General features: G+C 46.4%; 1 protein-coding gene and 1 pseudogene across 6 annotated transcripts; one reads left to right on the forward strand and one right to left on the reverse strand.

Annotated features, from left to right (window-relative positions):
- Window positions 1–2,446: 2,446 nt before the first annotated feature.
- Window positions 2,447–3,088, reverse strand: LOC121828241 (splicing factor U2AF 35 kDa subunit pseudogene; annotated as a pseudogene).
- A 288-nt stretch (window positions 3,089–3,376) lies between these two features.
- Window positions 3,377–15,743, forward strand: Nanog (Nanog homeobox). Of its 6 annotated transcripts, XM_042274061.2 has the most exons (9): window positions 3,379–3,848; window positions 6,329–6,594; window positions 8,432–8,515; window positions 9,119–9,361; window positions 12,851–13,221; window positions 14,188–14,296; window positions 14,477–14,628; window positions 14,906–14,977; window positions 15,486–15,740. In XM_042274061.2, the coding sequence occupies exons 1-5, from the start codon at window positions 3,701–3,703 to the stop codon at window positions 13,067–13,069; spliced, it is 960 nt and encodes a 319-aa protein (XP_042129995.2). In that variant the 5' UTR covers window positions 3,379–3,700; the 3' UTR covers window positions 13,070–13,221; window positions 14,188–14,296; window positions 14,477–14,628; window positions 14,906–14,977; window positions 15,486–15,740. The 6 variants fall into 6 exon arrangements, with proteins under 6 accessions (XP_042130002.2, XP_076424025.1, XP_042129995.2 ...); XM_042274068.2 differs by lacking the exon at window positions 12,851–13,221 and having other exon boundaries at window positions 3,377–3,848; XM_076567908.1 differs by having other exon boundaries at window positions 14,477–14,943; window positions 15,486–15,743.
- The last annotated feature ends 1,558 nt before the right edge of the window (window positions 15,744–17,301 follow it).

Genomic DNA, 17,301 nt, shown 5'->3' on the forward strand with positions numbered 1-17,301 from the left:
CTACCGAGTGAGCTCCAGGAAAGGCGCAAAGCTACACAGAGAAACCCTGTCTCGAAAAACCAAAAAAAAAAAAAAAAAAAAAAAAGTTAAAAAAAAAAAACAATTTAAGTATGAAGACACTCCTATATCCCAGCACTCAAAGGCAGAGGAAGAAACACTCACATCAGCCAGCCTGGTCTACACAGTGAGTTTCAGGTCAACCTGGAGTTACATAGCAAGATCCTGACTCAAAATAATTAAAAACTGGCTACAGATATGACTCTAGCTATTGTCCAGCCCAATGGCTCCCTACAGTTACCCCCAATAAAGAGTCTTCTTATTGATAACTGGAAATCTTGTGCCTGGTGGTGGTGGTGGTCGTGGTGGCGGCGGCGGCGGCGGCGGCGGCGGCGGAGGCGGCGGCGGCGGCGGCGGAGGCGGCGGCGGCGGCGGTGCACATCTTTAATCCCAGCACTCGGGAGGCAGAGGCAGGCAGATCTCTGTGAGTTCGAGGCCAGCCTGGTCTACAGATTGTGTTCCAGGACAGACAAGACCACCCAAAGAAACTCTGTCTCCAAAAACCAAAATAAGAAAAAGAAAAAAGAAAGTTGGAAGTCTTAAATTAGATTTTGCAATGCCTGCCTGAACCTCAGAGGTAGGAAGAATTTTTCTCTTTTACTAAACTCTGGTATAAACCTTGATATTCTGAACATTCTGTTCATTTGTGCCTAATGAAAAAAATCACATCAGAGCCATATTTTTATTTTTATATTTATTTATTTTTGGTTTTTTTCGAGACAGGCTCCCTCTGTGTAGCTTTGGAGCCTGTCCTGGAACTCACTATGTAGACCAGGCTATCCTCGAACTCACAGAGATCCTCCTGCCTCTGCCTCCCGAGTGCTGGGATTAAAGGCGTGCGCCACCATAGCCCGGCTCAGAGCCATATTTTTATTAGCCCAGTAAACCAGTGAAAGGTAAAACAGTCATTCTTTTGTTCTATTATTTCTACCTTTTTTATTGTCTATCTGTTCATTGTTTAAAATATTAATATCTCACCAGGTGGTGGTGGCACATGCCTTTTATCCCAGTACTCAGGAAAATCTCTGTGAGTTTGAGGCCAGCCTGGCTGGTCTATAGAGAGAGTTCCAGGAGAGGCAGGGCTACACAGAGAAACCTGTCTCAGAAAAAAACAAAAACAAACACAAACACACACACACACACACACACACACACACACACACACACACTTTTAGAATATACATACATTCATACACTCAAACATATATATACTTTAGAATATATATACACATATACATATATATACACTTTGGAATATATATATACATATGTACACACACACACAATTCTAAAAGTATTGTTCCTTTTTATAAATTTCCTCACCCCTAAAAATTGGGGGAGGGAAGAGGGTAGTGTTGAAACAGTAAATCTGAAGACCACAAGGGAAGAGGGTACAGCTACAATGTCATTCTCCACCTTCTTCCAGTTGGGTGTGGACAGAGTCCACCAGCCACATTAGTTCATGTCTAGTAGTGTTCAAACAAAATAAGAAATGGCTGCTTTTAATTTTATCATGTTGCTCGCCAGATTAAAAAAAAACTCAAAAAAAAAAAAGGCATTCAAATTTAGTGTTTTGCAGCACAAAATTCACATAGAAATGTCAACTAATACGCACTGTGGTAAATAGCCTCGGACATGAGAGATGTTATGAAAATACAGCATTTTCTCTTGTGTAACTCCTAAATTAACACACAGCAGGTAATTCCCTCTCTGTTTACACACACAGAGACAGACTTAACGACTAGGCTAGAACTATCCTGCTCAATGGTGTAAAGAGCACTTCTCGTGAGCATGAAGGTGCTGGGCAAGCTTCGAACTTGTAGAAGGAAAAGCAGGAGTTCAGGGCCAGCATCAGCAATATAGTGCATGTGAGGCTACATGAAACTCTGTCTCAAAGAAGCAACCACAACCAAATTAAAAATAAAATAAGTTCCTTATTCTGTTGCTTAGGAGGCTGAGGCAGGAGGATTGCACTAAGTCTGAGGCCATCATAGGCTACAGTGAGAACTTGTCTCAAAACAAAATAGAACCCCCCCCCAAAAAAAATTAATTTAAAAACTCCTCAAGCTAGTCATTGTGCCTGGCATACTACCTCCAACTCCAGCAGTTGGGAGGCAGAGGTAAAAGCAGATCTCCATGAGTTTGAGGCCAGCCTGGTCTAAATATTGAGTTCAGGTTTCCCAAGGCTAGTAAGACACTGTTTCAAAACCAACTTTGACAAGTGAAAGATACAGACCTACTTACGAAGGAGCCCAAGAGTTGTAGCAGGTCACGGGTCCTCCCTCTTGCTAAAACACGGCGTTTTTGGTAGAAAGACTTGCCCATCTTTCCCAAAATGAAAACCAAGAAAGAACTAAGGTGGGAGCTGCAAAGGAGCGCCATATTTTTTTTTTCTTATTTTATCACTACAAATTTTATTCAGAAACTCATCTTTTTTGGTTGTTAAAAAAAAAAAAATCCCAATATGAACTGGCTTGTCAACCAACTACAAAACTGTCTAGCAGACACAAGGTGTAAACAGGTGGGCTCCGAATCTCCCATCTCTCTTGAGGTATCTGGACTGCCTCCCGTCATGCTCTCGTCCTCCACCTCTGCTGCCACCATGCCTAATGTCTCTGGATGGAGAATGCCTTTCCCAGGATCCGGACCAGGAACTATGCTTCTTGCACTGGCGCCCAGACAGCTTCCTTTGGAGTTCTCTTGAGATTGGCTTCAGATGCATGAAGTTGCAGAAGCCCGTCGGGGCGCACAAGCCCGTCGGGGCGCACTCCCCCATCTCATATAGGCAGGCTTCCCTGAAGTCAGCCACTGTGGACAGCTCTGGATGGATTGGCTCCCCGTTAAGCCAGGGGTTATTCAAGTTCATCACAGCTTTCTCTGCATCCTCCTCACGACGAAACTTGGCATACACATTCCCCACCGGGTGGTCTCCTAGGTTGTCACAGACGTTCATCTCTTCAACCTGTCCGTACCTTTCTGCCATCTCAGTGAAGACTTCCTCAAAGAACTCATCATAGCAGGAGCGCCATTTTTAGAGACTTGGACAACAAGCTCTGATTATTCTATTATGTCTGTGGGAGAACAGATGAGGAAATGGCCCCACTGGAGAGAGTACAGGCTTTGGAGGTGCAGTCATGGTTTGACGGTGAAACATGGTAAAACCACACGTGAGAAGCCACCTTTTTTTTTTTTTTTTGATCTCTGGATTAGGTGGCCCCATCTTTTCCCTTCCCGCCTCAGTCTGGGTCACTCACTCCTCAGCTTCTTTTGCATCACAATGTCCTCGGTGGGCCTGGCAGGAGGGATTAGCTGTGAATTCACAGGGACGGCGGGGCGTGGGTGCTGGGGTGGGGGGTGGGCGGGAGTGGGGGGTGGAGGGGGAGGAGTGATCCAGGACACTGGAATCTACCTTTAAAATCTGGCGCCTTAAGCTGTTGGCCTCCAGCTAGGCTGAGCTGGCCTCTCCCTCTGTTGCTGGAAGACTGAAGCCCGCTTCCTTCTGGCCTCTGGATAATTTTACACCTGGACATATTAATTTGTCATCTCCAGGATCCTTCCTCCTAGACATTGAGTTTTAAGATCTTAGCTTTTTTGTTGTTCTTGTTAATTTTTTTTTTGTTGTTCCTACTGACTTCTATCTGACATGAGTGTGGATCTCCGCGGTTCCCACAGTCTGCCTTGTAAGGACGAAGCAGCAAATTCTGGTGACTCGTCACCAATGCCTGAAGTTCACGGTCCTGAGGAAAACGGTTGCTCACAAGCTGCTGCTGAGATGCTCCAAAAAGAGATCGGTAAGAAGTTCAATCCCGGAAGATGCAAGTTAATTAGAAGAGAAGGAAGAAGCAGTGAAGGGTTACGACCTTTTTTTTTTTATCAATTATAGTCCCTAAGCAGGTGTCATTGTCAACCTCTGGACACCCCTCTTTGAGGTTTTACTGGTGACATCAATGTCACCTTCTAGTCTCGAGCTGTAGTAGAGACCAGGGATATAGAATCTGGCAATTGGATTGGAGGCTGTGATGTGAATTTGAGAACCTTAATGTTTTTTGGAAACAAATGTGCTAGAGTAATTAAGCGAGGTGATGCTCTCATCTTTTTTTTGGGGGGGGGGGTGGCATTTCCAGACAGGGTTTCTCTGTGTCGCTTTTTTGGAGCCTGTTCTGGAACTCACTTTGTAGACCAAGCCTGGACCTCACAGAGATTCACCTGCCTCTGCCAGACACACCACCACCGCCCCGCTGATGCTTTCTTCTTAACAAGGGCTGGGCCTCCAGGTGTTCTCAGCAGCTGCTGAGACCTAACCCCCCGGGAGGATGAGGATGAGGAGCACCCATTTTAGGTTGTAACAATTCGTTTGTAGTAGCACCCATTTTAGGTTGTAACAATTCGTTTGTAGTTTATCCCAATGGCTTCTTTCTCCTGAAGAAGCGGATGGATGGCTTTTCTCTCAACACTTGTAATTAGTCTCCAGCTTGTGAGCACGCATCCTAAAGCTTGCGGTAAAGGTAGTTTTATATAGCGAGCTGCTGGGACCAAGGTCTGAAACACATTTTGTCTATACAGGCTCAGCCAAGCATTGCTAAAGTCTGTGTGTGTGTGTGTGTGTGTGTGTGTGTGTGTGTGTGTGTGTAGTATGTGCAAGTTCCACCACGGCAACACGCGAGGGCGATGACCACTCCGTTGGCTGTGTATTTCAGGACAGTGTCACCTCTTCTCTGAGCTTTGGTTTAATGTCTGTCATTTTGAATTTTGATTTTGTGATTTCGATGTGGAAGAGTGCGGAGTTGGGACTGAGTGGGTAGATTGTCCGTGGCAAGTAAAGTGAGGGAGGATGTATGTGTTTGTGGCCGCCCCTAGTGCCGCCAGAGGACATAAGTGTCCCTTTAGAAGCTGCCTTAAAGCTGGTCTACTTGGAGACGGTGTTGAGCATCGCTAGGGAATGCTAGGCGAAGTTGGGTAGTGGTTCTGAGTCCCCCCCCTCCCCTTCTAGGTGAAGGGGAGGAAGGCCCCCCCTCGCCCCCATCCCCTTCTAGGGGGAAGGGGAAGGAGAAGAAGGGCCTTCTTCCTCGCCCCTTCTTCCCCTTCTCCTCCTCCTCCTCATCATCATCCTCCTCTTCATTTTCTTCCTCCTCCTCTTCCTCCTCCTCCTCCTCTTCGTGTGCTGGGGACTAAACCCAGGGCTGTGCATTGCTAATGGCAAGTGATTTATTTCACCCTGGAAATTTCCTTAGATGACATTCATTACAATGATTTCATTATGACATTTTCATGCAGACTGGTTAGTTCATTCACATGTTAGTTCATACATGTTTGTGGTTGTATGACTAGGCTAGGGCTGACTCAGTGGTAGAGCGTGACAGGTCCCAACAGGGTTGGATCCCCAGGAACATGCAAAAAACTAGGGAAGAAATTCCCCAAATCTGATGCCTGGGATTATAAACCTTTATTTTTTTTATGTGCATCGGTGTTCTGCCTGGGTGTATCATCTGCATGAGGGTGTCAAGTCCTCTGGACCCCCAGTTACAGACATTGTGAGCTGCCATGTGGGTGCTGGGAATTGAACCCGGTTCCCTGGAAGAGCAGCCAGTGCTCTTAACTGCTGAGCCATCTCTCCAGCCCATTTATTTACTTTTCTGAGCTGGGGCTGGTCTCAAACTCTCTCTCATCTCAGCTTCTGGAGCAAGCAGACTTCACGTACGCGCTGCCTCCTGCCTCCTCACTCCCTACCACATGCTCACACTCCACGTGAGGTCACAGTCCTAATTTAGAGGCAGCCCGGATTGAAAGAAGGAAAAAGGACTACAAATTCAAACTTCCTCTCTGTCCTGCCTTTGAGCCAAACATTTGTTAGTTAGTTAGTTTTTGTTTTTTTTTTATTTTGTTTTTGGATTTCCAGGGTCTAATTGTATGATTTAAATAAATAACATAACTTAAAATACCTATGTAAAATGATAGCACAATGTTATGCGGGGGGTGAGGTGGGGGGTGACCAAGTATTCTGACAGAGTATATGATTATAATAAAATAATTAGGTTTTACTTATTACTTAGATCTAAGGCTATGAAGATAACTACTTTGAAAGTAAATACATTAAACCTAATATTTAAATATCTTTTTTTTTTTTTGAGATAAGGTTTCTCTGTGTAACCCTGTCTGTCCTGGAACTCCTGGATCTGCTTGCCTCTACCCCCCAGTGCTGGGAATAAAGGCATGCACCACAATGCCCGGCTGAACATGTTTTACTAACAGATTATCTGTCTATTCCTAACAGCCTCTCCTTGCCCTTCCTCTGTGGACCTACCTCGTCAGGACAGCCCTGACTCGTCCACCAGGCCCAAACTGAAGCTCACTGGTCCTGAGTCTGAAGAGGACGCCGAGAAGGAGGACAACAAGGTCCACACCAAGAAGCAGAAGATGCGGACCGTGTTCTCTCAGGCACAGCTGTGTGCACTCAGGGAAAGGTTTCAGAGGCAAAGGTACCTCAACCTCCAGCAGATGCAGGAACTCTCGGCCATTCTCAACCTTAGCTATAAGCAGGTACAGTTGTTTCTTTGCTGCCGTAATATAACAAAATTGGCTGATTTGCCAAGGAATGGAGTTAACATCTGGATGCCTCTCTAACTGAGGTCTATCCTTTCTCATGTTAAAAAGCATACAGTGATGTGTAGCTCATGTGATTCATATATTGTCCACTCTATTCTATCAATTACTTTGTCTTTACTTCACGCCCCCTCTGCCCACCCCCCACCCCCAAGGCAGGGTCTCATTATGTAGCCCTGACTGGTCTGGAACGCAATATGTAGACCAATTTGGTTTCATACTCTCAGATCTGCCTCTGCCTGCCTGGTGCTCAGATTAAAGCTTTTCTCACCTTCAGGGCAGTGGTGGCACTTGCCTTTAATCCCAGCACTCGGGAGCCAGAGGCAGGCGGATCTCTGAATTGGAGGCCAGCCTGGTCTGCAGAGTGAGTTTTAGGACAGGCTCCAAAGCTACATAGCGGACAACCCTGTTTCGAAAAAACAAACAAGCAAAAAAGCAGTTATCACCACACCCAGTGATTTGTTTTATTTTATTTTGAACCATGCATGATGGCATATCTCAGCATTTGGGAGACTGATGGGAGAATAAGGTGTTCAGTCCATCTATATAGAGTTCAAGACCACCCGATTTAAAAAAAAATGAAGTGCTCTCTTCAGCAGCACATATGCTAAAACTTCGACAGTGTAGAGAAGACCAGCCTAGCTTCTGGGCATCATTGATACAATCTGAAGAGCTCCATATCTGAGGGAGACGGTGGCACAGGCCTTTAATCCCAGAATTCGGATGCAGGGGCTGATGGTCTCTTGAGTTCCAGGCCAGCCTGGTGAGTTCTGAGACAGCCAGAGCTACACAGAGAAACCCTGTCTTGAAAAAAAGAAAGCGAACAATGGGTAGGGAAGATGACTCTGTGATCACAAGCACGGGAGGGAGGGAGTTAGGGTCTCATTAGGCAGCTCACAGCTACCCATGTAATTATTCCTGCTCCAGGGGGTCTCACACGTGTTTTCTGGCCTTGAGGGAACCTGTACTCACTTGTACACACCCGAGCAGACACACAAACACATAAAGCTACACTTTTGATGTGGGATGAAGAGATTTTACAGTCTGTCTTTTTTTGGGGGTGGGGTGGGGTGGGCGGTGGCATGACTTTTTTTTTTTTTTTTTTTTTTTTTGAGACAGGGTTTCTCTCTGGAACTCTCTCTGTAGACCAGGCTGACCTCAAACTTAGATCCACCTGCCTCACCCTCTCAGGTTCTGGGAATTAAAGGTGTGCACCACCATTGCTCAGCTGTCTGTTTTTAATGGTGAAGTTGCCGACTGGAAAGGCACCGCACAGCTAAAGTCAGCACCCAAGAGGGAGACAGGATGTTCAGGAGGCCAGGCCAGCCTGCAACTCAGCAAAACTCTCTCAATAAAAACAAAAAAGCGGAGCCAGGCGGTGGTGGCGCACGTCTTTAATCCCAGCACTCGGGAGGCAGAGCCAGGTGGATCTCTATGAGTTTGAGGCCAGCCTGGTCTACAGAGCGAGATCCAGGAAAGGCGCAAAGCTACACAGAGAAACCCTGTCTCGAAAAACCATGCTAATAATAAATAAACAATTTTTTTTTTTTTTTTTGGTTGCATGTCTATACGTAGATGGGTGTTTTACCTCCGTGTATGTCTGGGTATCCTGTAGTGCTCCTAGGAGGCCAGAAGAGGGCGTCAGGTTGCCCGGCGCTGGAGTTAGAGATGGTTGTGAATCACCCTGTGGGAGCCGGGAATTGAACCTGCGTCCTCTGGAAGAGCAGTCGTTGCTCTTGTCTGCATTTTTAAAAAGTCCTGTCACTTTCTGCAGGTTAAGACCTGGTTCCAAAACCAAAGAATGAAATGTAAGCGATGGCAGAAAAGTCAGTGGCAGAAGAGCAACGGTGTGACTCAGGTAACAGGACACTTCACAGACTTCCCTTTGCTGCCCCCATCCTATTTCGCATGTGTCTGCATCATCTGGGTGTGGCCCATCTGTGGGTGCTGGGGAGCTGGCAGCGGAGCCCAGGTTCCCTGGACAAATAGTCAGTGGTTCTGAACCTCTGGCTGCTTTTCAGTCCCATCCTGTTAACTGTGTTCCATCTGTGTTCCATCAGTCTCATGCCTCCCATCCCTCTCTCCCCCTTCAAGTCCCCTGACCACCCCCCCACCCCCGTTTTTTGAGGCAGGGTTTCTCTGTGTAGCTTTGGAGCCTTTCCTGGAACTCACTCTGTAGATCAGGCTGGCCTTGAACTCACAGAGATCCTCCTGCCTCTGGCTCCCAGTGCTGGGATTAAAGGCGTGCGCCACAACGCCCAGCCCAAGAGCTCTTTCTTGTGATCTTTTTTATTTTTTGAGATAGGGTCTCATGTAGCCCTGACAGTCAGGGATCCTCCTGCCTCTGTCTCTGGAGTGCTGGGATTAGAGGCATGTACCACCATAGTGATCTTTTTCATATTTCTTCAGCTTTCGACTTTAGATTTCCTTTTTTACTCATTGAGTTAACCACCTCTTTTAGAAGGGCTCTGCGTTTGTGGAGTATCCCAGCCTCCATTCCAGCTATCCCCAGGGCTGTCTGAACACATCTGGAAGCCCTTCAGTGTGGGACAGCCAGACTTTGACCGATACTTGGAGCTACCAGACCTGGACCAACCCAACTAGCAGTAACCAGACCTGGACCAACTCAGCTTGCAGCAACCAGGCCTTGACCAGCCTAGCTTGGAGCAATCAGGCCTTGACCGACCCAGATTGGAGCACCCAGGTCTGGAACACTCAGTCTTTGTATTCTCAAGCCTGGAATGGTCAGGCTTGGAACACTCCTTTCCATAACTTTGGAGATGACTCTCTGCAGCCTTACATGCAGTATCAGCAAACCTTCTCTGCCGGTGATGTGGGGGCGAGTTTGGCAGCCACTGGGGGAAGCCACGTGTATTTTAGCACCCCACCAGGCTTGTAATTACTCCTGAACGTCTGAACACTCGGAGTGGGGGAGGGGGGCGGTGGGGGTGGGGGTGAGCAAGGAGTGGACAGATGATTCAGTTTAAAGTCAGGGCAGTGGCTGGATTTCTTCTTTTAAAGATTTTTGGTCTTTCAAGACAGGGTTTCAGGACTGGAGAGATGGCTCATGGGTTAAGAGTCTTGGCTGACCTTCCAGAGGTCCCGAGTTCGATTCCCAACAACCACATGGTAGCTCACAACCATCCATAATGAGATATGGTGCCCTCTTCTGGCATTCAGGTGTACATGCAGACGGAATGCTGTATACTTAAATAAATAAATATTTAAAAAAAAAAAAAAAAAAAAAAAAAAAAGACAGGGTTTCTCTGTGTGTCCCTGGCTGTCTAGAACTTACTCTGTAGACAGGGCTGGCCTCAAATCTCTCTGCTTCCCGAGTGCTGGTGTATCACCACACCAAACTTATTCCAAAGATTTTTTTTGTTTTGTTTTTTTGTTTTTTGAGACAAGGTTCTCTATGTATGTAGCTTTGGAGCCTTTCCTGGAACTCATTCTGTAGTCCAGACTAGCCTCGAACTCACAGAGAGCCTCTGCCTCCTGAGTGCTGAGATTAAAGATGTTTATATTGTTTTTATTTTTATTCTTTTGGTGCTAGAGAGCAAATCTAGGACCTTGAACATGCCGGGCACCCACTCAGCCACTGTGTTCTGCTTGCAGCTCTTCCAGGGTGCACTGTCTTAGAGCTGTGTAACTTTTCCTTTAGTGTTGTGCTGGAGATGACCTAAGGGCTTTGGAGACACTAACTGTACCCTCCCCTCCCCCATACACACACACACACACACACACACACACACACACACACACACACACACAGACCCAACCCGATCCTAGCTTGTCTTTTCCTTAGAAGCTTGGGTCTTGGTGTAATTTGGGTGTGTTGGGTTGAGGGGTGGGGTTTATCTGGAGTCTGAAGAAGGAGGTTTGAATAAGTTGCCTGCTACAGAAACGGACATGGTGGCTCTAGCTAAGGATCCAGTATTTTGGGGTATCTTTAGGATGCAGAATCTAAACGTGTGAAGAGTATAAAGATTCATTCAGATGTGGAGGCCACTCTAGCGATGAGGCAAAAGGATCACGAGTTTGAGGCTAGCCCTGATACACAGTAAGTTCAAGACTAGCCTGGACTATATGTAAATAATAAGATGATGTCTCAACAAAATAAAAGGAAAGCTTTGGTTGAAGGAGGACTTCTGTTTTGGCAGTTAGGAGTCTTTACCTGTTCAGTGTGCCTTGTTGATGTCCTCCCTCTCTTTGGAGTTTCACTATGAGTACTGCTATGTTAATATCTGTAGGGAGAGGTTTATAGTTACTGTACCACAATAATGCAATGCCTGTTTGACTAGATTAAGTAAAATAAAGCACTAACTTTACCTTTAGTGGTCCAATCTCTGTCTTGCTTTCACCTAGTGGCGTCAATATACATTTTTTTGGTATGTGAGACAAAGTCTCATGTAACCCAAGCTGGCCTTAAATCTACTATGTTGCCAACACTTGAGGCTGAATGGGGGAAATCAAGAAAAGTTCAAGGCCCACCAGAGCTGGACAGGCTTTGTCTTTAAAACAAACAAGTAAAGCACTCAGCACATGACATGGTGCTCATCGTGAGTGGATACATGGAGTTTGAAGCCAGCCAAGGCTACATAGTGAGACCCTGTCACCCAAACCCACAGTACTAGTGAGATGGCCCAGTGTGGAAATGACCCTGCTGCCTGGTCTGACCCTCCTTAGATCCCTGGAATCCACAGGCTGGAAGGGGGAGAACCAACTCTTGTGTGAACCTTCCTCTGCTCTCAGCCGTACACACCGATGTGCACACTGTACACGCGGGCACAGACACTCCGTGTAAACAAGCCAAACCAACAGCCAGGGAAGGAAGACACAAGATTGGCCAGTTCAGTGTTGCCCAAGTCTGTCCATTTCTCTAGGAACGAATGTAGTGGGATTTTTTTGTTTGTTTTGAAACAGGGTCTCAGTATGTAGTCCTGGCTGTCCTGGAACTCATCATGTAGACCAGGCTGGCCTCATATCCACAGAGATCTCCCTGTGTCTGCCTGTGTTCAAGGCAAGGATTAAAAGCATGTACTACATGCCTGGATGTAATTGCTTTCTTTATACCTCAAAAATGCATTATCTATACCTTAACCAAACTACGGTAAAAGGCTGGAGAAAGGTTTAGAGGTTAAGAGCACTCACTGGCTTCCATGACAGGACCCAGATTCAATTCCCAACACCCACATGGCATCTCACAACTGTCTACAACTTCAGTTCCAGCACATCTGGTTTCTGCAGTCTACTGACATGTACACAAACATACATGCAGGCTAAATACCCATAAACATAAAAAGAAAAATACACATTTTTAAAAATCCTTTTGTTGATGAACACAGGCTTTTTCTGTTCTTGGTTTTCAGAACGAGTGTGTCAATAGACAGGGATATAGAATTGTCATTGGTATGCTGGCCTAGAGTCTTCAAGTGTATGCCTGGAATTATAGGCATGCACCGTTAGGCTTCTCCAAATTGAGGGATCTCCTACAGAACCATGCTGCTTTTTCTTACATTATTGATGGCTGCGTGTCTGCTTTCAGTTGGGTCCTGATACAGCTAGATAACACTGGGAGCAGAAGAGTCAAGTTTTGAAAACAGCATTTGCTCTTCCTTTATTTTTATGAAGGCTGGCAGATACAGACAAGCCTGTCCCTTTCCTAAAAGTATCAAGCAAAAGGAATCTTTTTTTTTTTTAGATTTTTTTTTATTTTATGTGCATGAAAGTTTTGCCTATGCTGGGTGTGGTGGCGCACACCTTTAATCCCAGCACTCAGGAGGCAGAGGCAGGTGGATCTCTGTGAGTTCGAGGCCAGCCTGGTCTACAGAGTGAGTTCCAGGATGGCCAGGGCTACACAGAGAAACCCTGTCTTGAAAAAAAAAAGAAAAAAAGTTTTGCCTGCCTGCGTATGTATGTATATACATCCCCCGCATGCCTGGTGCCTGAGATGGGAAGGGGTCGGATCCCCCCGGATCTACAGTTGAGAATGGTTGTAGGCACTGGGAATAGAATCTGGGTCCTCTGCAAGAATCGATGTTCTTGGCCACTGAAAAAGTCTCTCCAGCCCCAGGAATTTTTTTTTTCTTACAGTTTGGGAGGATTATACCACAATAGTTGACATGGTAACCAGAGCAGGAGGCCAGAATAAGAAATGAATATTTTTAAAAAGTTTTATTTTTTTAAATCACAGGTATGTGTATGGGTGTGTGCCCTGAGGAGGCCAGAGGCATTAGATGCCCCCGGAAATGAAGTTCCAGGTGTTTGTGAGCCCCCTGACATGGCTGTTGTGAATCAAACTCCAGTTCTGGAAGACCGAATACTTAACAGCCGAGCCAGGAGAGTGGTTTTTATTCCTAAGGAACAGGAATTGACACAGGAGCGCCCTGCCCCCACCCCAAAGCACACCTAGTGTTTCAGCGAGAGCCTCAGGAACCAGGGTCTCAGCATTCTCTTGTTTTTGTGTCACCTGGGGATTAAATCCGGGGCTTCCTGATTCTAGGCCAAGGCTCTTCCCTGAGCTTCACCGCCCACCTGCTTGGGGGATGCCAAGTGTCATTACAGGTAATAGGACGGGAGGATGGATGTGTCGTTTCAGAAGTGAGTTTGGGGCTTAAGGGCGAGGGTGGGGTAGGAGAATCATCAGGAAAGATTTCAAGTCATCGAAAAAGCAAACGGTGAACATTCCTCTGGTGTAGTTGGTGTGTAAACGTTCAGTTTTGCTGTGAGATTAAAAAGTTAAGGGGCTGGAGAAATGGCTCAGCGGTTAAGAGCACTGACTGCTCTTCCAGAGGGCCCGGGTTCAATTCCCAGCACCCACATGGTGGCTCACAACCATCTATAGTGGGATCTGATGCCCTCTTCTGGTGTGCAGGTATACATGCAGAGCACTCATGCATAGAATATAAATACATTAATTAATTAATTAATTAAAAAAGAAAAGGAAGTTAAGTTAATGTGACTTCTAATGTATTCATCATAGATGACCTAGTCATTGGTCAACCTTACTAGATTCAGCTAAAACACAGCACAGAAAAACATGGAAGAAGCCAGGAACACCTAGCAACCACCACAAGTAAACAGCCTTGCCAGTCAGTCACAACATCAGCAACTCAGGACCACTCACCAGGGTGCCCAGCCCACCCCAAAGCACTGCAAGGAGGTTCCATAGCTGCTACTCCGCTAAGGAGAGGCCTTGGCAATCAGAAATATTGGGGCTGGAGAGATGGCTCAGCTGTTAAGAGCACTGGCTGCTCTTCCAGAGGACCTGAGTTCAATTCCCAGCACCCACATGGTGTCTCACAACCATTTGTAATGGGATTTGGTTCAATCTTCTGGCATAAAGTAAATAGAGCACTCATATACATAAAACAAATAAATGTATCAAAAAAAAAAAAAAAAGACCAAGTAATATTGTCCCTCACTGTGCTACAGAGGGTGCATTCATAGAGGCTAGGGAGTATCCTTCAGCAAAGCCCAGACTAATTACACCTAAAATTCTCAATCTCCATCTTCTGTCCTTGTCTTTAGTTCTTGTGACCATTCCCATCAGTGGAGATGGCTGGTGTCTCAGAGATGTATCCTGGCCTTCTCCACAAACTCTAACTACGCTTGCAGAGGCCACTTCAAGTCTTTACAGGTTAATTGATTTAATGGGATTCTAGCAGTGTGTATGTGTGTGTGTGTGTGTGTGTGTGTGTGTGTGTGTGTGTGTGTGTGTGTGGTTGTAGGGACCAAATCCAGGGCTGTTCCATTGACCTGCACTCTCGGTCTTCAGTGTGAGAATCTTGATTATTATCTTTGGCTTTGCCTTTTTCAGGGCCGAGGAGATTCCACCAACCACCCAGGAGGGGGACTGACTTGAGAAAGCCTCCCCAGCTGCAGCGTCCCTCGGCTTTTCGCTTCAGCTTCTCACCAAGGGAGCTATTCAAATGCCTTCATCGTCAACTGAGTCCTGAGGCCCAAGCTGTGGTGGGACCCCCAGCTGACTTCTTTATTTAACAAATTCTCTTTTTCTCCTGCTTGGCCCCCTCTCCCTCCTCTGTCTGGCAGCTGTCTGTCTTTGCTTTGTAGTTTACCACCGGGTTTTCTGAAGACTCAGGGTTTATTCAAAACAGAATTAACCTTTTCCTTTACCCTAAGAAGCCAGCACTTGGGAGTCACTGACCAAGGCAGCCTGTGCTTCTGACTTTGGAGTCTATACCGTCCAGACTGAGGCAAACTCAATCCAGCATGCTTGCTCCCTCAGGTTCAAAAGGAAATGCCAGCTGAAGGTAGAAAATCTAGGTAGATTGAAGTTTCACACTGATATAAACTGAAGGTAACACTCTCTTCGCTTTGGGACGAGAGATGAGAGACAGCAGGAGTTTCTAAGGGGAGGAGGTGGGGAAAGGCAGGCTGGCGGGGACGAGTTTTCTTGTCAGTTTCTCTCCTATCATGTTAGCTAATTTTGGGGTGACCTTTTCAAGCTTTTAAGGTGACTTATTATATACGGTGAATTAAGACCCAAATTAGATTGTCTCAGGGCTGAAGAGACACCTCAGCAGTTAAAAGTACTTCCTACTCTTCCAGGGGACTGACTGGGTTCTGTTCCCAGCACCAGGGTAGGCTGCTTCATAGTGAACTCCAGCTCCAAGGGGTGCCCTGCCTCTGGCTTGCCTAGGCACCTGTACACATGCACAAGCACACACACACACACACACACACACACACACACACACACACACACACACCCCACAATTAATTGCTAAGTAAAATGATTCTGGAAGAGCAGCTAGTGCTCTTAACCACTGAGCCATCTCTCCAGCCCACCTACTTGCTCTTTACAGTGAGTTTCAGACTAACCAGGGCTGCATGTTGAGACCTGCCTCAAAAGGAACAGCAAAACCCAAAGACTGGGCCTGCAGTATGTCTCTGGGCAGAGGTGCTCACCACAAGCCAAGCCTGGTGACTGGAGTCAGTCTCTCAGACTCCCACGATGGAAAGAGAGAAGAAAGAGCTCCATAAAGTTGCCCCCTGATCGCCACACAGTGGCGTGCACCCCTCCCCTACTCCCCAAAACAAATAAATGTAATCATAACCACATGACCCCCCTTTATTACTGCCCTGCTCAGATGCTGAATTTCCTCTTTTCTCCTAATTACTTGAGTGGCCTTTGACTGTCCTGGAGCTCACTGTGTAGATTAAGCTGGCCTGGAATTCACAGAGATTCACCTGCCTCTGCCTCCCTCTGCGTATGCCTTTGATCCTGGGGAGGCAGAGGCCCGCACAGGCAGATCTCTGAGTGTGAGGCCTCCTGCCTCTGCCTCTTGAGTGCTGAAATTAAAAGTGTGCATCACCACATCTGGCTAAGCTAGCCTCTTTGAAAGCCCACACTCAGACTCTCAGGGGATCTCACTATCCTCTGAGCAACTCTTTCTCTTAACCCACATGCTTACACTTATATTAAAGCATCTTGATGTCGAGCCTGGTGGTGGTGACACACACTTTTAATCCCATCACTCCAGATGCAGAGGCAGATGGAGCTCTGAGTTCGAGGCCAGCCTAGTCTACAGAGCAAGTTCCAGGACAGCCAGGTCTACTCAGAGAAACACTGTCTGAAAAAAAAACAACAACTTTATTACTGGGCATGGTTGACACATGCTTTTAACCCCAGCACTTGGGAGGCAGAGGCAGGAGAATCTCTGTGGTTTCAGGCCAGCCAGGGGTCCACAGTGAGACCTTGTCTGAAAACATAACAACAATAAAATATCATCAACTGTCAATGCACTTTTAAAAAAAAGTTATGGGGCTCATTATATTGCCTTGATTGGTCCTTTATATCTGAGCTCAGAGGAGCCTCCTTACTCAACCCTCCCAGGAGCCAAGACTACAGGTGTTAGCTGCTGTCCTTGGCTTCCGTGAACATTTTCAAATGTAAAAATAGCTTAAGTCCTTGTTGTACAGTTGGGTCTGGAACCCAGGGCCTCACACATGCTCTCTCGCCTCCTAAACTGTACCTTCAACCCTGAAACTTGGATTCTGAACCACAGACTAGACTGTCTGGCTTTGATTTGCTCAGAGTCCCAGGAAGTCACATTGAACTTCCTGGAGGATCACAGCGCCCCCTACTGATTCCCTGTTGCACTGGGCTCACCAATCTCCCAACCGTTTGCCTTTTTTTTTTTTTTTTTTTTTTTTTGGTTTTTCGAGACAGGGTTTCTCTGTGTAGCTTTGCACCTTTCCTGGAACTCATTTGGTAGCCCAGGCTGGCCTTGAACTCACAAACTCACAGAGATCCACCTACCTCTGCCTCCCGAGTGCTAGGATTAAAGGCGTGCGCCACCACTGCCCGGCCCGTTTGCCTATCTTAACCTCAGGGCTAAAGATAGGAGGATGGTTAGCAGTCTCTTCCTTAATTACATGTTCGTCCAAATGGGAATCAGTGACAGAGACAGATTAGATATACAGAGACATACATGATGAACTAAAGAGGTCTTCTCAATAGTCAAATAGAGGCCTCAAAGGAGGAAAAAATGAATGAAAATCTTAACAGAAAAAAAAAAAAGGGCTGGAGAGATGGCTCAGCATTTAAGAGGACTGGCTGCTCTTCCAGAGGACCCAGGTTCAATTCCCAACACCAACTCTACAGCTCACAGTTGTCTG

This window comes from Peromyscus maniculatus, chromosome 3 (genome assembly GCF_049852395.1).
Source record: "Peromyscus maniculatus bairdii isolate BWxNUB_F1_BW_parent chromosome 3, HU_Pman_BW_mat_3.1, whole genome shotgun sequence".
Taxonomy (NCBI): Eukaryota; Metazoa; Chordata; class Mammalia; order Rodentia; family Cricetidae; genus Peromyscus; species Peromyscus maniculatus.

Coding starts and splice junctions, on each gene's coding strand:
- Nanog (XM_076567908.1), top strand. CDS start 3,701: ATGAGTGTGGATCTCCGCGGTTCCCACAGTCTGCCTTGTAAGGACGAA. Junction 6,595..8,431: donor TCAACCTTAGCTATAAGCAG/GTACAGTTGTTT, acceptor CACTTTCTGCAG/GTTAAGACCTGGTTCCAAAA. Junction 8,516..9,118: donor AGAGCAACGGTGTGACTCAG/GTAACAGGACAC, acceptor CACCTCTTTTAG/AAGGGCTCTGCGTTTGTGGA.